This window comes from Pimephales promelas, chromosome 1 (assembly GCF_988280905.1).
Source record: "Pimephales promelas chromosome 1, fPimPro1.hap1.1, whole genome shotgun sequence".
Taxonomy (NCBI): Eukaryota; Metazoa; Chordata; class Actinopteri; order Cypriniformes; family Leuciscidae; genus Pimephales; species Pimephales promelas.
The window spans coordinates 50,754,908-50,776,115 of NC_142769.1; the positions used below are offsets into that span (position 1 = coordinate 50,754,908).

At 39.3% G+C, this 21,208-nt stretch overlaps 5 protein-coding genes across 6 annotated transcripts in view; 3 read left to right on the forward strand and 2 right to left on the reverse strand.

The window, feature by feature from the left end:
• LOC148998535 (basement membrane-specific heparan sulfate proteoglycan core protein-like) overlaps positions 1-4,920 on the reverse strand; it is a 128,996-nt gene extending 124,076 nt beyond the window's left edge. Inside the window, exon 1 of the mRNA XM_089123625.1 lies at positions 4,833-4,920. Coding sequence (XP_088979751.1) covers positions 4,833-4,860 — 28 coding nt within the window. The 5' untranslated portion in view covers positions 4,861-4,920. The remainder of the gene's footprint in view (positions 1-4,832) is intronic.
• A 4,020-nt stretch (positions 4,921-8,940) lies between these two features.
• Positions 8,941-9,463, forward strand: LOC120461315 (histone H2A-like). The gene has a single exon (XM_039649479.2). The coding sequence runs from the start codon at positions 8,983-8,985 to the stop codon at positions 9,367-9,369; it is 387 nt and encodes a 128-aa protein (XP_039505413.2). The 5' UTR covers positions 8,941-8,982; the 3' UTR covers positions 9,370-9,463.
• Positions 9,464-10,256: 793 nt separating this feature from the next.
• On the forward strand, positions 10,257-10,695 carry LOC120461301 (histone H4). The gene has a single exon (XM_039649463.2). It carries the CDS (start codon positions 10,278-10,280, stop codon positions 10,587-10,589), a length of 312 nt encoding a protein of 103 aa, XP_039505397.1. The 5' UTR covers positions 10,257-10,277; the 3' UTR covers positions 10,590-10,695.
• A 1,099-nt stretch (positions 10,696-11,794) lies between these two features.
• Positions 11,795-12,297, forward strand: LOC120461317 (histone H2B). Its single transcript, XM_089131413.1, has one exon. The coding sequence runs from the start codon at positions 11,847-11,849 to the stop codon at positions 12,219-12,221; it is 375 nt and encodes a 124-aa protein (XP_088987539.1). The 5' UTR covers positions 11,795-11,846; the 3' UTR covers positions 12,222-12,297.
• Positions 12,298-12,976: 679 nt separating this feature from the next.
• The window catches only part of LOC148998538 (Fc receptor-like protein 5), a 34,370-nt gene continuing 26,138 nt past the window's right edge, over positions 12,977-21,208 (reverse strand). Inside the window, exons 9-16 of one of the 2 annotated variants that reach the window (XM_089131322.1) lie at positions 18,424-18,687; positions 17,057-17,332; positions 16,608-16,958; positions 16,195-16,473; positions 15,843-16,106; positions 14,847-15,104; positions 14,158-14,256; positions 12,977-13,814 (exon numbers count right to left, since the gene is read on the reverse strand). In XM_089131322.1, coding sequence (XP_088987448.1) covers positions 13,768-13,814; positions 14,158-14,256; positions 14,847-15,104; positions 15,843-16,106; positions 16,195-16,473; positions 16,608-16,958; positions 17,057-17,332; positions 18,424-18,687 — 1,838 coding nt within the window. In that variant the 3' untranslated portion in view covers positions 12,977-13,767. The remainder of the gene's footprint in view (positions 13,815-14,157; positions 14,257-14,846; positions 15,105-15,842; positions 16,107-16,194; positions 16,474-16,607; positions 16,959-17,056; positions 17,333-18,423; positions 18,688-21,208) is intronic. The other variant, XM_089131325.1, reaches the window with a different exon arrangement.

Here is a 21,208-nt window from a genome sequence, read left to right on the forward strand (position 1 = left end):
CACCAAACAAATGAACAGTCATACGATATTCCACTGGAGCGTCATCCGTGTCTCCTTGTGGCCACCATAAGAAGCGCAGGAAGTCTGTGTCAGTTTCAGTCACCTTAACTTGGTGGAACATGGCCTGTATGTCCGCCATCAGAGCTACTGGTTCTTTTCTGAAACGTGTCAACACTCCAATCAGTGTGTTTGTCAAATTTGGGCCTTGGAGTAGTTCAGAGTTAAGGGATGTCCCACGAAAGGTTGCACCACAATCAAACACTACTCTAATTGTCTTCTTTTTTGGGTGGTATACCCCATGATGAGGGATATACCAAACCTTTCCATCTGTCCTATTCAGTTGTGCAAAGGGAACAATTTCAGCGTAGCCCTTGTGAATGACATCACTGAGAAACTCTGTATACTCCCTTTGATAGTTCGGATCTCTTTTGAACTTCCTTCTCAGATTCAACAAGCGCTGTTCTGCCACTACGCGATTGTTGGGCATTGTGATATTATCTGCTTTGAAAGGTAAGTTGATGCAGTAGTGACCCTCCTTTACCTTTACAGATTCATTGACAATGTTCAGGAACTTCTTGTCATTCAGTGACATTTCACATTTTTCTTCATAAGCTTTCTCATTGAAGTCTGTGTTGTATTGACTCACCAGAAGCTCTTGCAGGTCATCCAAGGAGAGCCGGTTTGCAGTCACCGTGGTCATTTCCACACCTTTGCTGCTACCTCCCAATGGACCGTTGATTACCCAACCTAGCAATGTTCTTACAGCATATGGTCCATCTCCTTGTGAGTTGATTACCTGCCAAGGTTCCATAACATTTGCTGCATTTATTCCTATGAGTAAGTCAATGTCACAGTCTATGTGAGGTAATTTGATTTCACTAAGGTAAGGCCATTGCTTTAAGTCTTCTTGTGTTGTGATGTTCTCTCTCGTTGCAGGAATAGAATTTTGTGTGTAGACATCAGGTAAAGGAATGAATTTTTACCATTAAGTTCACTGATTTCTAAACCTGCTATTAACACACTTTTTATGGGTTTCTCATATGCCATTGTTCTCAGCATTACGGTCGTTTGTTTCCCCTCTAGACCCAACTGCTGCACCAGCCTCTTCGTGCAGAATGTTGCTGAACTGCCAGGATCAAGAAGAGCATAAGTTTGAATGATTTTGTTGCCTTTGACAGACTTAACTTGCACAGGAAGGATTGACAATGCACATTTACTGTTTCCGGCCCCTGTATGTCCACAAGCGTTTGATGACACTTTGCTGATGCATTTCTGTGATTATTCTGCTAATTTTGAAACGTGACCTTTAGCCTCAAAATTGATGTGCAGCACATTGGGATGTGATTGATTGCAGATGTTACATGTAAGACGGTTTTTGCAGTCTTTGCTCATGTGTCCTTTACACAAACAACCAAAGCAGAGTCCTTTTTCCTTTAAAAGATTTAACTTTTCCCTGTGTGTTTTCTTCTTGAAGTGAGAGCAGTTTTCCAGACAATGAGCACCATCACAGCAGAGGCATGGGATTTTCACATCACACAGTGTTGTTACATTAGTTGCATAGGTAGACTTGGGCCTAAAAAGAGTCTTACTTACTTTGGGTCCTTTACTCCTGCTTGAAGCTTGTTCTTGTATATTTCCAAATATCGGGTTGGAACATATCTTGGCCTGTTCCTCAATGAACTGTACAAGGTCTGTAAATGTTATCCTGCTGTTATTGTCCTCCAGTTTATTTTGAGCTTTAGTCCGCCATCTATCCCGCAGCTTGTAGGGTAATTTCATAACAATGGCTTTCAAGGTAGAAGCTACGTTCAATTCTTCCATGTAGTTGATCTTTGCCATAGCATTACAGCATCCTTTGAGGTACAGGAAGTACTCATTCAAGGCCTTAGGATCTTCTGGTTTTATATTTGGCCAATTGAGAACCTTTTCAATATAGGCATTTATACTCATTGCCAAATTGTTCAAGCAACAAGCGCTTTGCCCTGAGATAACCCTGATTTCCATCCATATGCTGGCAACTTCTTACTAGATCTCTAGCTTGCCCTCTAGTAAATTGCTCAAGGTAAAATAACCTATCCTGGCCGCTGTCCGTATTCATCTCAATGTTGTGTTCAAAAGATGTCATAAATGACCTAAATTGTAAAATGTCCCCATCAAATACGGTAACACTTTTAGGTGGCAATAATGACAATTGCTGCTGTTTGAGAAGCATAGATGTAATTTCATTTTGTCTGTTTAAGACGGCAATGAGACTGTTGGAAGCTACACTGCCCTCTAATGGTCTGCCCTGCTTAAGCTCCGTTTTTGATAATGTAGAATCTGCTATATCTGCACGTGATGGAACAGGAACATCAGGAACATCAACCGCCAGCTGTCTATATTCTGTACTGAGCTCCACTCTGTCGTATTGATCATAGGACTTTTCAACGCCACCAGAACTCTTTCGAGCTATACTATCTGCCTGCAGAGATTGTTCCTGCCCTTGTGTTACCCCTTTAACATCCTGACTCTCACGTAATGACCAGTGCTCCCTCTGATCACCATTGGAACTTTCTTTGGGGTATGGTAGTCTATACGGCAGCTGATGCAATAGATGCTGTACTCCTTCCTTTGGACGCACGCTCCTAGGTTCTTGCATATTGGTTGCTGCCCCTGTTTGCAGAGTTTCCATGTTGGCGAGTTCCATGTTCCTCTCCTGAAAGTATGAGTTCATGCCATCGACTGGTGTGGAATAAACTTGTTCTTCCGCATCCAAGACTGCGAGTTTTGCATTTGCAGCAGACAACTCAGCTGCGACATTCAAAGTCTCCCTTTGCCTTCTTATTTCCTCTCTTTCTTTAGATAAGCGCTCTTCCTTTTCTTCCAAAGCATGCATTTCCTTCAAAGCAGCGGCTTTAGCTAAAAGTGCTGCCTTCTCTGCCTGTGCCACCAGACGAGCTGATGCTGAGCTTGTATATGAACTTTTACATGAAATCTGACTTACCAAAGATATACTATCTTTAGGATCAATTTCATCTCCTTTTTCTGACAGTGGTTTAACAGGACAGGATTGAATCCACTCATCAACCTTAATCTTAAACTCATTGATGCTTATCAACTTTGGCTCATACCATTGTTCTGTGTCTGCAGCACACTCATCCTTTGACAATAACTGTTGGTATTGTTTGTGCAGGTTATTAAAGTCTTCTAGTGTTTCTGTGTATTTCTGAACATTCCTCTCTACCTCCTCCAGATTGACTGGATCACACATAAGTTCAGTTGCTTTGTTCATTCTACGAGTCAACACAGCACACTTAATCTTTCTAGCCATTTTTGTTTCTTTCTTCTTCTTTTCTAGTTCAAGGAACTCTTCCTCAGCAGGTGTAACATCAGTGTCAGTGACATCCATATTGATTGAGGCTCTTTGTTCCATGTGACAAACTCAAAAGTCCCTTTTCTTCCAAATATAACTCAATATTCATCAAAATGAATTCTTAAACATGCACAGAGCAAGATTGCTTTAAAAGTTCTTTGTTTTACATACCGATTCTTTTGGATTCACTTGGATTCACTTTGGCCTTCAAAAATCCAAGATGGCACTTGCACTTCATAAACTTCCTTATCTGGTATTCCTTTGTTCAAAGTATCCAATATTCCTTTGCTCCCAGCATATCCATCCTGGGGAGTCTTTTGACAAAATTGTGCTAGCCTTTTCCTTGTCCTTTCTTGCAAAAAGCTATCACTGTTGGCTGAGCTGGATATAGCTTGACGCGTGCAGGTGATGAGTGAGAAGAATGATCCAGCTTATCCAATGAACATTTATTGTTACTTGTATGAAAGTTACAGAAAGCAAATAACACATGAATAGAAGTCTCTTATATGGCAACAAACGGCTTGTCACGTCATGGAACCATACGGCACACCACCACACGGTCAAAAGACTGTTTGCCCTCTCAGCCACCCCAGATACTGTGGCTTCCTGTCTTTAAAGCCCATCCCCTTGGGTTCCACCTTCAGCCTCTCAACCGTCCTTTAGGGGGCGGTAGACATACCTGTGGTCACATATAATCACTCACTCACTCACTCACTCACTCATCCACAAACACACACACCACTATTCACCAAAAGAAACATTAATTCAACTCAAAAGCTCAATTTGGCTCCTACATTCCTGATTGTCATTGGTGGAACATGTTCATATGCGTCGACGTGATGAAGTTATTCTGGAAACCTGCGTTATTCTGACACACGTGTGAACTGACATCATTCAACAACTAAATATGAAGTTCAGGCGAACTGGTTAAAAATAACTGAAACGTGCCTCGGAAAAGTTAGTTCTGAGAAAAGCTTTACTTGGTTTGATAAACTGTTTGTCCATAAAATGACAATGAAATTTGAGTTTCCAAATCATTTTTGCAATTATTTCTCAATAAGAGAGTGATAGAGAAGCTGATTGTGTGTTAGTTTGTGCATTTACGAGCTCAGAAAACTAAAAGAATGTGCATTATGTGTGTAATCTTCATTCAACAATAACTCATATCAACACAAATACATCTGATTTATCTGAACTACTTGAAGTAGGAAGAAAGATATCAAAGCAAAACTAAGCAAAAATACATGCATTACCTCCATCTTTCACAAGCATTATCACACAGATAAATACATCATCAAACTCGTCATCTGATCAACATAACAACATCACATTTAATCTGATCAATAAATAATACAATAAGCAGTGAGACTGAACTCATAGACTCTCATACACAATCATCAATATATTATCACATCTTCAGCTGAATAAATTGCATTAGGAACAGAAAAAATAAGATTATAGAATATGATCAAACACTCACAGATGAGCGGCAGTGCACTGGAGCCCATACTGACACATTAATAGACTGATTTAACAGCGCTGTGTGATAAAACACACACACTTCCTGTGTTTGAGAGAAGAGATGAGGGAGGAGGAGACAAAACTCTACACGGAAATACACAAAGAAGAGAGAGATCCAGTCTAAGATATTTAGCTGCTAATTTATTAAAAGTTGTTACAGTGTGAACGAACACAATAACAGTGAGAACAATCTCCATCAGAACTGAATTTTCTAGTTGAACAACAGTCACACACAGAAGACAGACAGACCGTGATTAAAGTGAAATCCACGAGACATCTAATGTGTGTCTAATGTGACTCTACAACATATCAGTGAATGAAATATACAGCCATAAATCTTATCATAAAGTTTTGTTCCATAAAAACTAAAATGTTGCTGGTCAACTCTGTGGTTTCTGTTCTCAGCGCTTCGGCTCTCAGTAAAACAGGCCTCGACTTGATGAACTGATGAAATGGTTGAGAAACAGAATCACAGAAGGCCAAATCTTCTTTAAGTGAGGGTTCGGGTTAGTAGTAAGTTAATAAAGTGAACAGGGCCTTTGGAAAATGAGTCCTGACCTTTACAAAGTTTCCTTAATGTGTGTTAACAGACCCTGAATCTGGAGAACTTTAGGACCCTGAAACACACGAGCTGTGGACCAGCGATCCGCACCAACATCACAATCCCCGCTGTTAATAAGGTGATGCATTTGAAATAGCGTGTTTGTTTAAAGCAATTGATTTACACAAGGATTGATATAATAAACAAGTAATCCAATGTCAATGATGGGAAATGTAGTTTGGTCACTCAAGCCCTTCAGCTCATGTCTGAACGAGTGTTTTCTGGTCAACTTTATTTCTCTTCTTCATTAACAAAACACATAATGCGAACAAACTACATTGACTGTCAGTAATAGTCGGAAATACATTTATGAATAAAAACATTTACTTCTGCCATTGCTTCCCACTCTTGAACGACTTTGTGGTGGAGTTCATGTGTTCAACTCGTAATATCATCTTTCTGACAAGACTTGAACGCACCAATAGTCAATGTTTCTACAATCTACTGACACTCACAGGAAATGGACACAAGAACATGTTATTATGGGCGGAAGGAACATGATCGGGTCATTCCCTCTGACCGTAAGCTTGAGGAGAGGATCCCTGAATCAGGCTTGAGAGACAGTCGGGAGGCCAGAGGTCAGTTAGGGGGTCAGGGGTCAGTCAGTAAAGTATGTGTATGTGTATTAGATGTAATTAGTATTAGTTTGTTTATTTGATTGTTTGATGTTTGTGATTGGTTGGACATATCTTAAGATGAATATATTAGCAGGGATAAGCTAAAAAAAAACTTGTTTTTTAATGCCAAAAAAATGAATGCCATTAGAGGGTTAAAACCATGTTCATTTATTCTCTAAAAGGAAAGTAGTGGGAAAGGTTAAGAAGTGACATCTTTCATCACCTCTAAACAACCCTTTCTCACTGCCCTCCTTTTAGAGAAGAAATTAACATGGTTTTGGATTTCTAAAATAGGGAAGTCAATGAAAATGACACAGATATTCTGCAAATCTTTGCTCTCGTGATGATATTTTGAGGTTTATGAAACTAAAGATGCAGAAAAGGCACAAATGTTTCCTTTACCCTGTTTAAAACCACAGAAACAGAGCAGAAGTCAAACCACTATGAGCTCAACTCTATTATTAGACCTGAAGAAATGAGATGCTGTGAAAGCACAATCACATTTAAGTAAATTGCAGTTAAGTTTGAAACCCTCCACAGGGTGTCCGGAAAGAGACTTTGTCAGTATATTTGGGAATAATCGGTTTATTTGTCACCACATATCTCAGATATTAGCAGTTTCCCTTATGGGGGTGTAGCCATGTGGTTTTTCCATAAATAAAGAAAAATAAAGAAAATGTAGGTAGGTATAAACATACAAGCGTTTTAAAATTGACACATGATGAATATTTTAACAAATACGGACATGAGATTAATAACTGAAGAAAAACAAACTTGCTGACACATTAGAGTAAACCAGAAACAGTTTTTCTGTTGGTGAAGTTATTTACAACTTTAAAATATACCTCAAGAATGAAGACATTGACAATTAAATTACACCAAAACACAGACATCATCAATACACACATATATTAATGAAGTCAATATAAACAACACAGCATAAACATATAGGGCTATTAAACAGGTCCAGTATTGCATATATAATCACTTAAAGGATCATACTTACTTTGCATTGACGCACAACACCAGTGAAATGAATAAAAGCACACATTACACAGGCTACACGGGTTCAGCTCGGAGCAATATTATACAGTCCCCATGACAGTCCCCCCCATAGATATGTATATAAAGGCTAGATGTGTTACGGCGGAGTTTCCATCGTCATCACCGGCGGCCATCTTGTCACAGACAAGCTGATGTAAGATGAGTGATCAGCACGAACACAAATACTCTTATCTCGTTGAAATCTTAACGGATTTACAAACGGTTTGGTTTCTTACAAATGTTTTTAACGTGGCTATAATTATCTGGATGATTATTTACCGGGGTTGGACAATGAATCTGAAACACCTGGTTTTACAACACAATAATTTGTTAGAATGGTGAGGGCCTCATTTTGCATCCAAATACAGCACCAATTGACAGATAGAAGTCCTTCACAGTGACCAGAGGGATTATGAGCCGTTCCTCTTCCAGAACCGTGTCCAGGTCACTATATGATGCTGGTGGACTCGCTCCTCAAAACACCTCAATAATATTCAGATCTGGTGACTGTGCATGTTCAACGTCACTTTCATCTTCATCAAACCCTTCTGTCACAAGTCTTGCTGTGTGTGTTGGTGCATGATCATGCTGATACACGGTCTGAGCATCTGGTGCTCATGATCCTCCAGAAGGGTTTGGTAGTCCTCGGCAGTGTCGTGTGTGTCCATCAAATACAATCAGGATTATCATGATATTGGAGCTCAAACCATCACTGATCCACCCGTGCTTCACTCTGAAGATTGGCCGCCAGGCATGTGAAAACCTCCAACATTGGCCAGTGTTTCAGTTTCATTGTCCAACCCCTGTATTTATACACTTTTTATTCATAAGTATGCAGTGTAATAACTACATCTCTGACGTTTATAACAAAACAAACCGTTTGAAAATCGGTAGAAAATTGAGCAAGTTATGGTCATTTAAATAGTACATGTACCATTACCACAATGTTATGAGTGAGTGAGCTGCCTGTGACAAGATGGCCGCCAGGTGCAGACGTCGACCTCCATTGGCCAGCAGCGTGGACGACATATCTAGCCTTTATATACATACCTATGGTACCCCCACCCACAGATTCCCGTTCTCAGACCGCTCATTTTTCGAGACAGCGCCTCCTACTGTTCGGTAGATGGTATAACAATACAATAGGATGCAATATTACGGCCTAGTTTTATTTAGTTCTCCAAATAAATAGTTGCGTTCCCTGCTTAATGCATGTGCCAAAAAAACTCATTGTGTTACTGATGGAAGGGATACAATTACATATTTACACAGGCCTAACATTACCATGCTACCATTACAAAACCTGTTTTTTTTATATTTTGAATACGAAGCAAAACAAATAAGAATAGATAAAACACCAATAATAAACAATTTTGTACTTACATTTATTCATTTAGCTGACGCTTTTATCCAAAGTGACTTGTAATTGCTATATATGTCAGAGGTCGCACGCCTCTGGAGCAACTAGGGGTTAAGGGACACATCTGTTTTTGATCAAGTCTGGAGTTTTTATACATAATATGTTTACATATTCAACTAAACATATTTTGCATCAAGATCGACATGTTTAACTTCTAATCACACTATAATTATTATGATCATCGTCGTAATCATCATAATCTATCAGAAAAATGCCACCCTTAAAAATGAAGCCTAGTGGCATTAAATGATACTACAGCGAGACGTGTTTGAGCCAGAAAGGGTGTTTGGAGGGAAGATCACTGATTGGATAGTTTTCAGACGTCAGCCAATAGGAGACGGGCACGCTTTCTTTTATAAGGCAACTCACAACGGGCATTAGCATTGTATTTGATCCTCTCGTTAATCGAAAACAAACTCTAGTCATAATGAGTGGAAGAGGTAAAACCGGCGGAAAGGCTCGTGCCAAGGCCAAGACTCGCTCTTCCAGGGCCGGACTGCAGTTCCCCGTCGGCCGTGTTCACAGACTTCTCCGCAAAGGCAACTATGCCCAGCGCGTCGGTGCCGGAGCTCCGGTGTATTTGGCCGCTGTGCTCGAGTATCTGACCGCTGAGATCCTGGAGTTGGCTGGAAACGCCGCTCGGGACAACAAGAAGACCCGCATCATCCCTCGACACCTGCAGCTGGCGGTGCGCAATGACGAGGAGCTCAACAAGCTTCTGGGTGGCGTGACCATCGCTCAGGGTGGTGTGTTGCCCAACATCCAGGCCGTGCTGCTGCCCAAGAAGACCGAGAAGCCCGCGAAGGGAAAATAAACTGACGGAAGTTTCTCTTCAAACCAAAGGCTCTTTTAAGAGCCACCCAATTTCTCTCCGACAGAGCGATTTCATGAATTCTATCATTGTTTAAGATAAGATCAGCCCAGCATATATCAAAATCATTTGCTTTACCCTAGTCTACATTGTAAGTAACGTTAGCATAGTATTTTGAAAAAGTAACAAACAAAAGTATATGATTTCTAAGCATTTTTAATGGAGGTAGTGACACGCTGCATTATTATACACACTGTTGTCCAACCCCATCCCCCAGTTGTGCTATGAAAGGATTTTCATCCTGTGATTCCTATGTGCATCTCAATTTTTAAAATTAGTTGGCATAGTAGGCCTACATTACTTTTTTTTGAACAGTTATGGGATATAATGCACAAATATACGATAAAAATAAAAAAACACTGACCTTGAAAGCAGAGGCAGCACAGACCTTGACAGCACAGCCATTAGCCAGGTCCAGGACACTTGTGCGCCATCCACGCCATGAGAGTCGCCATCATGCCCAAAGACATACAGCTGGCCCGCGGAGAGCGCTCTTAAAGGCTCTTTAAAGAGCCACCTCAATAACTCTAAGAATGATTTCTATATAATGGTATTTTTAAATATGAACATTTATATGCCACGTTGATTTGTCTATTTTTAATACATTAAAGTTTTTATTTATTTATTTATAATTAAATAATATAGTTGTAAATATTTCTTATATTCGACTTATTTCCACTACTATAAGGCATCAAAAGACTGAACTGGACATGGAAATGTGTTACTGGTGACGTTTACTAGAACCGCCCGTGAATGTGGTTTCAACTAGGTCCGCTAGCCGACTATAATGCCGTGTTCTCCAGAGATGTTTTCTGTATTCGGTTGTTTTGAGTTGAAGAGTATTTGTCGACATGTCTGGAAGAGGAAAAGGCGGGAAAGGACTCGGGAAAGGAGGCGCTAAGCGTCACCGAAAGGTTCTTCGCGATAATATCCAGGGAATCACTAAACCCGCTATTCGTCGTCTTGCTCGCCGTGGGGGTGTCAAGCGTATTTCTGGCCTGATCTATGAAGAGACCCGCGGTGTGTTGAAGGTGTTTCTGGAGAACGTCATCCGTGATGCTGTGACTTACACTGAACACGCCAAGAGAAAGACCGTCACCGCCATGGATGTTGTGTACGCGCTGAAGCGACAGGGACGCACTCTGTACGGGTTCGGCGGTTAAGAGATCCACGAAGAAGAAAAACCCAACGGCTCTTTTAAGAGCCACCCACATTTACACAAAGAACGAGTTTCTAGTTGTTGAAATTTATTGCAACGTAAATTAATGATTTGTTTTTGAAGAAAAAAAAATAGTGAGAAAAGAATAGATAAATAAACGACAAAAAAAAAAAAAACGTTTGATGTTTTCCTATGGTAAATTTCTTTAACCAGATGATTAAAATAACAAGTTTATCTAGTTTAAATGTATTATGAATTTTTAAAAAAAATAAAAGCTGTTGATCTCAGGCAACGTTGTACCACAGTGGAACACAAATTAACAAACCATCAAATCAAGTTACCATCTCCATCTTCATCCTCATCTTCACTCTCCTTGCTGGATTCACTATAACCTCATCATGATACAACCTCCTCACCCTCATCAACAGCCAGCTGTGTTTTATACCTTTTATAGGTACAGACAATCTGTAGATATAATATGTAAATTACTGTTCATTACAGATTCAATATTTATTTAATTCTAATTATTTATAACTTTTCATTGGCGAAAATATGGACACGTGCACAATGTGCTGAAACAAGACACAAAATGGCCCCTGTGGGTCATGTGACCACTATTTTGCACATTCATTGATTGGTATTTGAGTTCTTTTATCATGAGATAGGTTAGGTCTCATTTTATGACACAAACAAACAAACCCTGGAGGCAACACCATCCAAGCATAGAGGGTTAAGTGATTTGTATTTTTACTGTGCTATATTCACAGTTCTGATTTGTAGTTAATTTAACATCGTTATAAAGACTCTCGAAAGTTAGTGCTCATTGTTTGTTTTATATATATAAAAAATTTTATTTGTAGATTATCGTATATACACTTATACAAGGCCAATTCTTCTTTTAAATAAATGTTAAAATGATAGCTATATAATCATCTACGTACGAAAGAAAATTTAAATGATTCCCAATAATCAATTTATTCATTCCTGAAAAATGCGGGAAAATGAAACAAAGAGAGATGGAAGTCACGGGGGATGGTAGTTGTCGATGGGCGTGATTAACATTTCAAAGCTTCTGATTGGATCACCTACAGTTCAGGGAATGTTTTATGTGACCAATGAAATCGCTCTATGTTTTGGTCCAGGAAGCCTACCAATCCTAGAGTTTCGTTCCTCCCTTTTTAAATTAGCATAGAGCAGTGGATAAAACCCGCCTGCTGTGACACAGAGCTACAGTTCATTGAGTTTCACTGACTGAAATATCATGCCTGAACCAGCGAAGTCTGCGCCCAAGAAGGGCTCGAAGAAGGCCGTCACTAAAACCGCCGGCAAGGGCGGAAAGAAGCGCAGAAAGTCCAGGAAGGAGAGTTACGCGATCTACGTGTACAAAGTCCTGAAGCAGGTTCACCCCGACACCGGGATCTCCTCCAAGGCGATGGGGATCATGAACTCTTTCGTCAACGACATCTTCGAGCGCATCGCCGGTGAATCGTCTCGTCTCGCTCACTACAACAAGCGCTCCACCATCACATCGAGAGAGATCCAGACCGCCGTGCGTCTGCTGCTGCCCGGAGAACTGGCCAAACACGCCGTGTCTGAGGGCACAAAGGCCGTGACCAAATACACCAGCTCAAAGTAGAGCGAGTCCGCTCAACAACACAAAGGCTCTTTTAAGAGCCACCCATATTATCTGTGAAAAGAGCAGTTGTTGCATATTTAATCACATGTAACGTTAGAGGAATATGCCGTAGAACAATAAACTGTTAGCTGATGTTCATAATGATTTCCATAATACGGGAGTCGGTGTTAGAAAACCACTATCTCACAAACTCCGTAACCTGAACTCTCCGCAGCCCAACCATACGCGCCGACCCGTTTGACTAAGGCTGTCGAGCCCCACTGGTGCGTTAAGCAGTTTCAGTGGCAAACGGTTCCGTATGGCATAACAGAGAACTAAAAGGTAAGCATTATGTGAATGCTTGACTAAAGAGAAGCGTCTTTAATCTAGGTTTAAACTGTGTCAGCGAGTCAGAGGCTCGGACCGTATCGGGAAGGCCATTCCAGAGTTTTGGAGCTAAATGCGAGAACGCCCTCCCTCCTTTAGTGGACTTCGATATCCTAGGAATGACCAGAAGCCTTGAATTTAGTGATCTTAAGGAACGCGGTGGATTGTAGGGCGAAAGAAGGTCCGTTAAGTACATAGGAGCTAAACCGTTTAGGGCTTTGTAAAAAAATAAATAAAAATAGCATTGATGTCACATTATAAACTAGTGAGCAACTCTGGCCCTCGAGATCCACTTTCCTGCAGAGTTCAGCTCGAACCCTATAATGAAAAACACCACACAACATTATTATTATTATTTTTTATTACAGTTTATGGTTATGAAATATATCGTTTTCAAAGGTTTATAAATACAATATAATTTTTATAATGAAATCAATTGCCTACATTGGGTGAATGCCTCACTAATGAGTTCCAGATTTGTATATTAATAATGATAAAGGTAAGAAATACGAGTTAAAAGCAAGAGTGCTGTTTTTCCTGGAAAAGCGGCGATACATAAGCATACATATATTGGCGATGTGACTTTGTAAATGAAGACTATGGCACTGCACACACACACACACACACATTATTTTACTGTAGTTCACTCGAGCTGAGCACAGACCTAAAGACACAAGTTACAGAATATATCATGTTTTTTTTTTTTTTTTGTCTGATTTCCATTCTAAGGATGTTCATCTTGATAATACTGTAGTATTACTTTGTCTTCTGGGTAAATTTCCTCTTCATAAAGCCAGAAACGTTCACTGTAATCCCAATCTTAGAATATTCTCCTCTGATATAAAGTCACTTTTACTTCCTTTAAGAAAATGTCAAAACCTTTGAACACAAGGGCTTCGAAAAAATCTATCATCCTTGAGTCTGTTGAAATGAACCTTTCATTTAAAAAAAGCCAAAATAATGAACACGTCATACGCATGTGCATGACGTCACCATTTTCAAATGAGCATTTTTGTATTTACAGGGAGATGATAAGGGTCTCGTTTACAAAGACATAAAAAGTCTTTCGTCGGGCTCGTTTATTCTCTGCAAAAATACCCCAATAGCCTTTGTTTGTATCACAAATGTACATTCCACATTAAATTACAATTGCAAGAATCACTTTCTTCTGTCAAAAAGTTTATTCCTCTGTTACGGCGTACTGACTTTGGTCTTCAGCAGATGAAACTGTGAAATACACAGAAAAAAATATTTTCAACATTTAAACGGACGTCTTATTTTTTAATTTTTTTTTTATTATTTTTTTCCACTGCAGTTATTGCTTTCATGAATGACCATCATCTGTTCAAAATATAGATCTATATAATATATACAAGACAGGCAGTAAAGGCATATCTGTCAGTGAGAGAATATGTGAATAAATTGTGTGTGTGTGTGTGTGTGTGTGTGTGTGTGTGTGTGTGTGTGTGTGTGTGTGTGTGTGTGTGTGTGTGTGTGTGTGTGTGTGTGTGAGAGAGAGAGAGAGAGAGAGAATGTGTGTGTGTGTGTGTGTCTGTGACAGAAGTTTTACCTCTCGCTCTGTAACATTTGAAAAGCAGCACGACTGTCGCTAAAAGATACGGAGAAGCTGCCAGAAGAAAACTGAGGATTTTGTAGACAGAAATCTGATCTGGAAAACAGAAACACAAGAACATTATTGACCAACAAAGTTTTGTGCGTGAATGCTGCAACACTACTGACTCCGTGATTGGTAGATCGGTGGAGGGAGGAGCATCAGACCAAAACACAACATGACATCATCAACATCAGTTGAAGGCTAAAACTTCACTTTTTAAATGACAATATCCTGGCTGGACTACAGTTGTCAGTGATATAAGTATTTGAAATGAACATTATTTCTTCATGTCTAGTGACATATCAGGGCCATTTTATGATTATTTTAAATAAATTTCTTACATACAGCTCCTTTAACTGGTCTCTACCTTTACCCGTTTATTTTGTTTGATTTGTACAGTTTTATGCCAGTCAGAAATCAATATCCGCATTTCCACTGTGGAGCCAGTGCGAGCGAGGGCTAGAAACGGCCAGCCGGGCCGATAGTGTCCAACTGCGATCTTAGACGCCATAATTAAACTGCATAAACTGGTATTTATAATAATTTTACACAGAAGAAGAATACACTTATTGACAGAAATAAGAGTTAGAGACTATATAATAGTATATAATAATGGTGTGGCGTTTCTCATTAAATCATCTCACCATTAAAGGCTTCAGTGACTGAGATCCAGCTGTGGAGAGACTGTCCTCTCTCTGTTTTACAGGAGTAGAAACCCTCATGTGACTTTGAGACAGTAGTGATGCTCATCTCTCCTGTCGTCTGATTCTGGATCAGTGATCCGTCTTTATAGAAATCAGCGCTGGAGATCGGGGAGTTTGTAGATCGATGTAAACAGTGTAGAGTCAGAGTCTCTCCCTCAATCACAGGATCAACAGAACTCGCCAGAATCACCTCACCGTCTACAAACACGAGACATACATCAACAGCTGCTAGTGATGATACTGTACTGATCATACTGATGTACTGATGATGTAGTGATGATACTGTACTGATGATACTGATGTACTGATGATGTAGTGATGATACTGTACTGATGATACTGATGTACTGATGATGTAGTGATGATAATGTATTAATCAGACCCATATTTCAATTATTGATGTGGAGGGCCAAAATGTTCACTATCAATAATCTGGGAAACTGACACTTTTATTCAGCAGGGATTCACTATCAAATGTGAAGCATTGATCAAAAAAGACATTTATAATGTTACAAAATGTATATTTTAAATAAATGAAGTACTTCAAACTTTCTATTCATCGAGAAAAAAAAAAAAAATTCCACAAAAAATATTAAACTGTTTTCAACATTGGTAATAATCAGAAATGTTTCTTAAGCATCAAATTATCACATTATAATGTTTCTGAAAGATCATGTGACACTGAAGACTGGAGTAATGATGCTGGAAATTCAGCTTTGATCACAGGAATAAATGACATTATATTCATGTGTTCACAAGGGTTATATAGGATATATATATATATATATATATATATATATATAATCATACACTTAATAATTATAATGTAGTGTATTTTATTTTATTATAGAGTTAAAATCTTGATATTATTATAATATTTTTTAGTCTTAAACAGATTGTTGCTTGTTGTTATATAGTTGTGAGTGGTTGGACTCACCGTGTACAGTGATGTTTCGAGGACGGCGTTTGTCTCCAGATTCAGACTCACACCAGTACACTCCAGAGTCAGATGTGCTGAGAGAGTCGATTACACATCCAGATCCTGTTTGTTTCGCACAGGTTTGTGTGTGTGTGTCTGTGTATCTTCTCACTGTCCATCCAGCAGAGTTACTCTGATCCACACAGCTCAGAGAGAGAGACTGAGATGAGAAGTGTTGACTTCTGCTGGGATCGATGACCAGAGACACTGAAGCAGAAACTCCTGAAAAGAGGAAAATCTCCATCAGAACTGACAGCACAGAGACTGCAGTGAAACACAGATGCGGATGAGCACAAGCAGAAACCCTCACCAGTGAGCCACAGTGTGTGTGAGCTGCTGTTGTGTGTGTAATAGGCTGGTCGTCCTCTCTCTGCTCTGCACGTATAAACTCCTGTGTGCTGTAGAGCAGCAGGACTGAGAGTGTAAGATCCTCCAGCTCCTCTGCTGCTGTCTGACAGATGATCATGATCTCTGAACCAGCTGAACGTCCAGCCTGTAGAGGAGCCTGAAACCTCACAGATCAGAGTCACTGATTCTCCTTCAGTCAGCCACGGCTGTGGAGACACTCGCAGTGATGCCTGAGCTTCAGCTGAACAAAACATCACGAGTTACAGAGGCGTGGAGAAACTGACGGAGAAGCTGATCACACACACACACACACTCCCACACACACACACACACACACACACACACACACACACACACACTCACACACACACTTACCTGAGACATTCAGTGTAACTCCATCACTGATTTGTGATCTCTGTGAGTCTGATCTCTCTCCTCTACAACTGTATTCACCGCTGTGAAAGAGATCGACACTGCTGATGATCAACTCTTGTGTTGAGCACCGACTGACAGCATTTCTGTGTGTCTGTTTATCAGCTCCAGTGCAGCAGTGTTGTTCTGTACATCGACTGGCAGAGTTTCTATCCCAGTTGTTGGTTCCCTCTATTTCCCATCTGTATGTCCACTCAGTGTCTCCTGCCCACTTTATATCACATCTGAGAGTGACTGTTTCTCCTCTAAACACTCGTTCATCAGGTCGTACCGTCACCACAGCTTTAGGACTCACTGTACAAACACAGATTATTGCATTTATAGTTTCAGAAGTTGTGTAGATATTGTCTCTGATCTGTATTTGTTGCATCACACACTACAGTCTCTCTCACCTGTAACATTTACCCACAGTGCATCACTGTATTGTGTGTAATAGACTGGTTTCCCTCTTCCAGCTCTACACCAGTACTGGCCTCCATCAGACACTGAATCAATCTTCAGGCTGTAGGAGTGTGTTTGTGTCTTCTCTGTCTCGGGGTTCAGTGTGTGTTTGTACCAGTAAATGTCCCAGTCTCTGGTTAGATTCATGCGACAGGTCAAAGTCACTGTGTTTCCAGTCAGTGCAGCTCCTGCAGGATCTGATGTGAGTTCAGGCTTCGGCTGTAGATCTGCAGGAGAACAACAACAGATTCAGATCCTCCAGAGTCAGAGTTCACCTGTGTTACACAAATCATTGTTTGTCTCCAATTACATAAATTAAATGGTTCAGTTTTGTTCTAATGAGAGTGTGTGTGAGATTAAATGATGACAATTTTCATTCTCAGGTGAGCTAATGTTGAAACTTTGGTGTGAGTGTCAGATAAAATACTTCTTAAATCTAAAGTTTCATGAACTGTAAATCATAATCAGATTCAAAACGATGAAACTTCTGGAAACCAAAGCTGCATTTGTATAAAAACTCAGAAATTCTCAGAAAGAACAAGCAGCTAAAAAAAAAAAAAATACGTACACGAATGTTTTATGTTTATTACAAAACTTTGTTTCTGAATAGATGTAATTGACATGTAATTATCAGCCATTAACAGAATTATTTTCATTTGTTTCTCAGATCTGTGCTCACATGCGTCAGAAAGACGACTTTATCTGTTGTTTCTATGTTTTATAAGAAATTCACGAGTGTTGTATTTTTAAGATTACACTTCTAAAAATACTTCAGTTTTAAAATGGATTTTCGGACATCTGCATTAGTTGCATGTTTTGCTCATTTAAATAGTTTGTAAAAGAACAGTGAGAAAATAAAATCAAGCCCTTCAAAAGAAGAGTGACAACTATTTATCAGCAGTGAATGAAAAATCTAAAGTAAAATTGTCTTGATTGTTTGTGTGATCATGAATAATAGAGAGTTAATGAGGACAATGATGTTGAACTCACCCTTCACAGAGAGATAACCTAAGTCATCATATGTTAAGTTTGAGTGTGTATTGGGTCCCTTAAAAGCTGTTCTGATTGACTAGGTCAATCTCGAAATGCTAAAATCGCTTAAAAACGTTTTTAGGGTTTCCCTATTCACAGGCCTAAAACAGGTAGTGCAACCCAAAATTTTCAATATTAACATTCAGATTCATATTCTACACATCCAGACCTTTCAAAAAAGTATGGTTTTGTTGGGAGTTGGGGGGGGGGTGCACGGTAGGCCTATGTAGCTCGCCGCATATGGATATTAAATGATGATTAAACAGATGTGAATATGAAGACTCACCTGATACAGTCAGTGTAACTCCATCACTGAAGTCTGTGTGTGAGTCTGATCTCTCTCCTCTACAACTGTATTCACCACTGTGAGACGCATCAGCTGTGAAACTGATCTCTGCTGCTGTTGTTGTATATGGATAGACAGTGTTTCCATCTTTAATCCAGCTGTATCTCCACTGAATGTTTCCTCCTCCCTGTATGACACATGTGAGAGTGACTCTCTCTCCTCTGAACACATGCTGATCTGGCTTCACCTTCACTACAGGTTTTCCTGTATTAATACACACATGAGTAAATATTGATTAAAACAGAATCATGGTATCATGATCAATGTTAGAGTTTATGAACTCAAAACCTCCTTATGAGACAAACACTGTATTAAAAAGGAAATATCTAGTTTGTTGGAAGTTTGTATTGATTACATACATTTTTTATTTTACATTTGAATTGCTTTAGGGTTAACAAGAATAACAATGTGTTTTTTGTGATTAAAAATGTTAGTTACATTAACAAAAAACTGTTTGGGGTGTCTGAATGACATTGTGGAGTACACTGTAGTGCATAAGGACAATTGATGAGTAATAAATAATGTTGTACCCGAGTTCAGTTTTGTCTTTTTGTCTTAACTTAATTTGTTTAGTTCAGCTTACTTCAAAATTTTAAGGCAATCGGTTTCCTAATTTTTTCCTAGTAATGTGAACTCTAATAAGAAGTTAACACAACTAATGATTTTGAGTCAACTTTACTTGAGCATACTTGATTTACAAGTTGTCTAAATGCTATTAAGTTGCGCCAACTAAAAATTAATACAATACTTTACTTAGAAAATTTAAGGCAATCGGTTTCCTTACTTTTTCTAAGTAAAGTCAACTTGTTACATTTTACAGTGACAGATAAACCTTGTACAAACTACACCGCGTTCCAAATTATTATGCAAATGATATTTTACACTGATTTTCCTAAATAGTCAATGCAAATGACAGTCAGTATAATTTTCCAGTCACCAACCACTAGGGTATAAGTTGAATTTCATAGAACAAAACACCCAACGAAAACAGTATTTTTTGAAAAAATAAAAAACTCAAAATGCACTGTTCCAAATTATTATGCACAACATTTTATTGGTTGTAAAGAACTGAAAATGGTAATATGATGAATTTGCAGCATTAGGAGGTCAAATTTAATGAAAACAAAAGCTATTTCAATCAAACTCATCTTAACAGGGCAAGTTACATATTAACCTTGGACCCCTCCTTTGATATGACCTTCACAATTCCTGTATCCATTGAAGTTGTGAGTTTATGGAGATTTCTGCTTGAAAATCTTTTCACGATGTCAGAATAGCCTTCCAGAGGTCTTTTGCTTGAGGATGCTCCAAAGGTTCTCAATAGGGTTGAGGTCAGTGTGGGGGCCACTCCAAGAGTTTATCTCCTTTTTTGCCCATAGCAGCCAATAACACAGAATTATTTTTTGCTGCATGAGATGGTGCATTGTCATGAATGACAATAATTTTGCTACGGAAGGCATGGTTCTTCTTTTTGTACCATGGAAGAAAGTGAGAAGAAGAAAGTCAGAAACTCTGGATGCATTGCAGAGGGCATTTTCACACCTTCAGGGACGCTAAAGGGACCTACCAGCTCTCTCCCCATGATTCCGACCCAAAACATGACTCCGCCTCCTCCTTGCTGACGTCGCAGCCTTATTGGGATGGGACATGGTGGCCATCCACCAACGATCCTCTACTCCATCCATCTGCGCCATCCAGGGTTGCACGGCACTCATCAGTAAGCAAGACTATTTAAAAATTAGTCTTCATGTATTTCTGGGCCCACTGCAACGTTTCGGCTTGTAAGTATTGGTTAGGGGTGGCAGAATAGTAGGTTTATGTACAACTGCAAGCCCTGGAGGATCCTACACCTTGAGGTTTGCGGGACTCCAGAGGCCCCAGCATCTTCAAATACCTGTTTGCTGCTTTGTAATGGCATTATAGCAGTGCTCTCCTAAATCCGATGCATTTGTCTGGCAGTAACCTTCCTCATTATGCCTTTTTCTGTACAAACCCATCTGTACTCTGAATCAGCCACAAATCTCTTCACAGTACATTGATCATGCTTACATTTTCGTGAACTATCTAAAGTTTTCATACCTTGTCCAAGGCACTGCACTATTTAACTCTTTTCCGCAACAAAGAGATCCTTTTTCTTTCCCATATTGCTTGAAACCTGTGGCCTGCTTAATAATGTGGAACATCCTTCTTAAGTAGTTTTCCTTTAATTGGGCTCACCTTGCAAACTACTTATCACAGGTGTCTGAGATTTTTTTCCATGATCCAAAGAACTTGGAGACACAATACTATCCATGAGTTTGATTATAAAACTAAATATTACATTTTTATGACACTTATTTCCAATTTGCATAATAATTTGGAACGCGGTGTAAAAGACTGGGTATAGAATGCCATACATGTAAACTGAGTCTATAATACGCATTACTTATACTTTTATTTTCCATTTACATGTCACAGAATTACAGCTTGTGCAATATTTATAAATCTTACATAATTTAAGAGTGTAAAAATATTACTGACTTAAACATGCAATGTGATGAGGTCATGAGCCAAAGTAGCATAATACAGTTCAATAATATACTGTGGTAAAAACTGCTGGGTTAGAAACAACCCAGTTTAGCAGCAGATTGGGCTAAATGTTTTTTAATCTAATTATTGGAGTAAAATTCCTACATTTCTGGATTAAGATTAACCCAAAATAATTTGAAAATAAAACCAGGAATCT

Excerpts from the sequence above, each read along its gene's own strand:
- LOC120461315 (XM_039649479.2), top strand. The coding sequence starts at position 8,983 with ATGAGTGGAAGAGGTAAAACCGGCGGAAAGGCTCGTGCCAAGGCCAAG.
- LOC120461301 (XM_039649463.2), top strand. The coding sequence starts at position 10,278 with ATGTCTGGAAGAGGAAAAGGCGGGAAAGGACTCGGGAAAGGAGGCGCT.
- LOC120461317 (XM_089131413.1), top strand. The coding sequence starts at position 11,847 with ATGCCTGAACCAGCGAAGTCTGCGCCCAAGAAGGGCTCGAAGAAGGCC.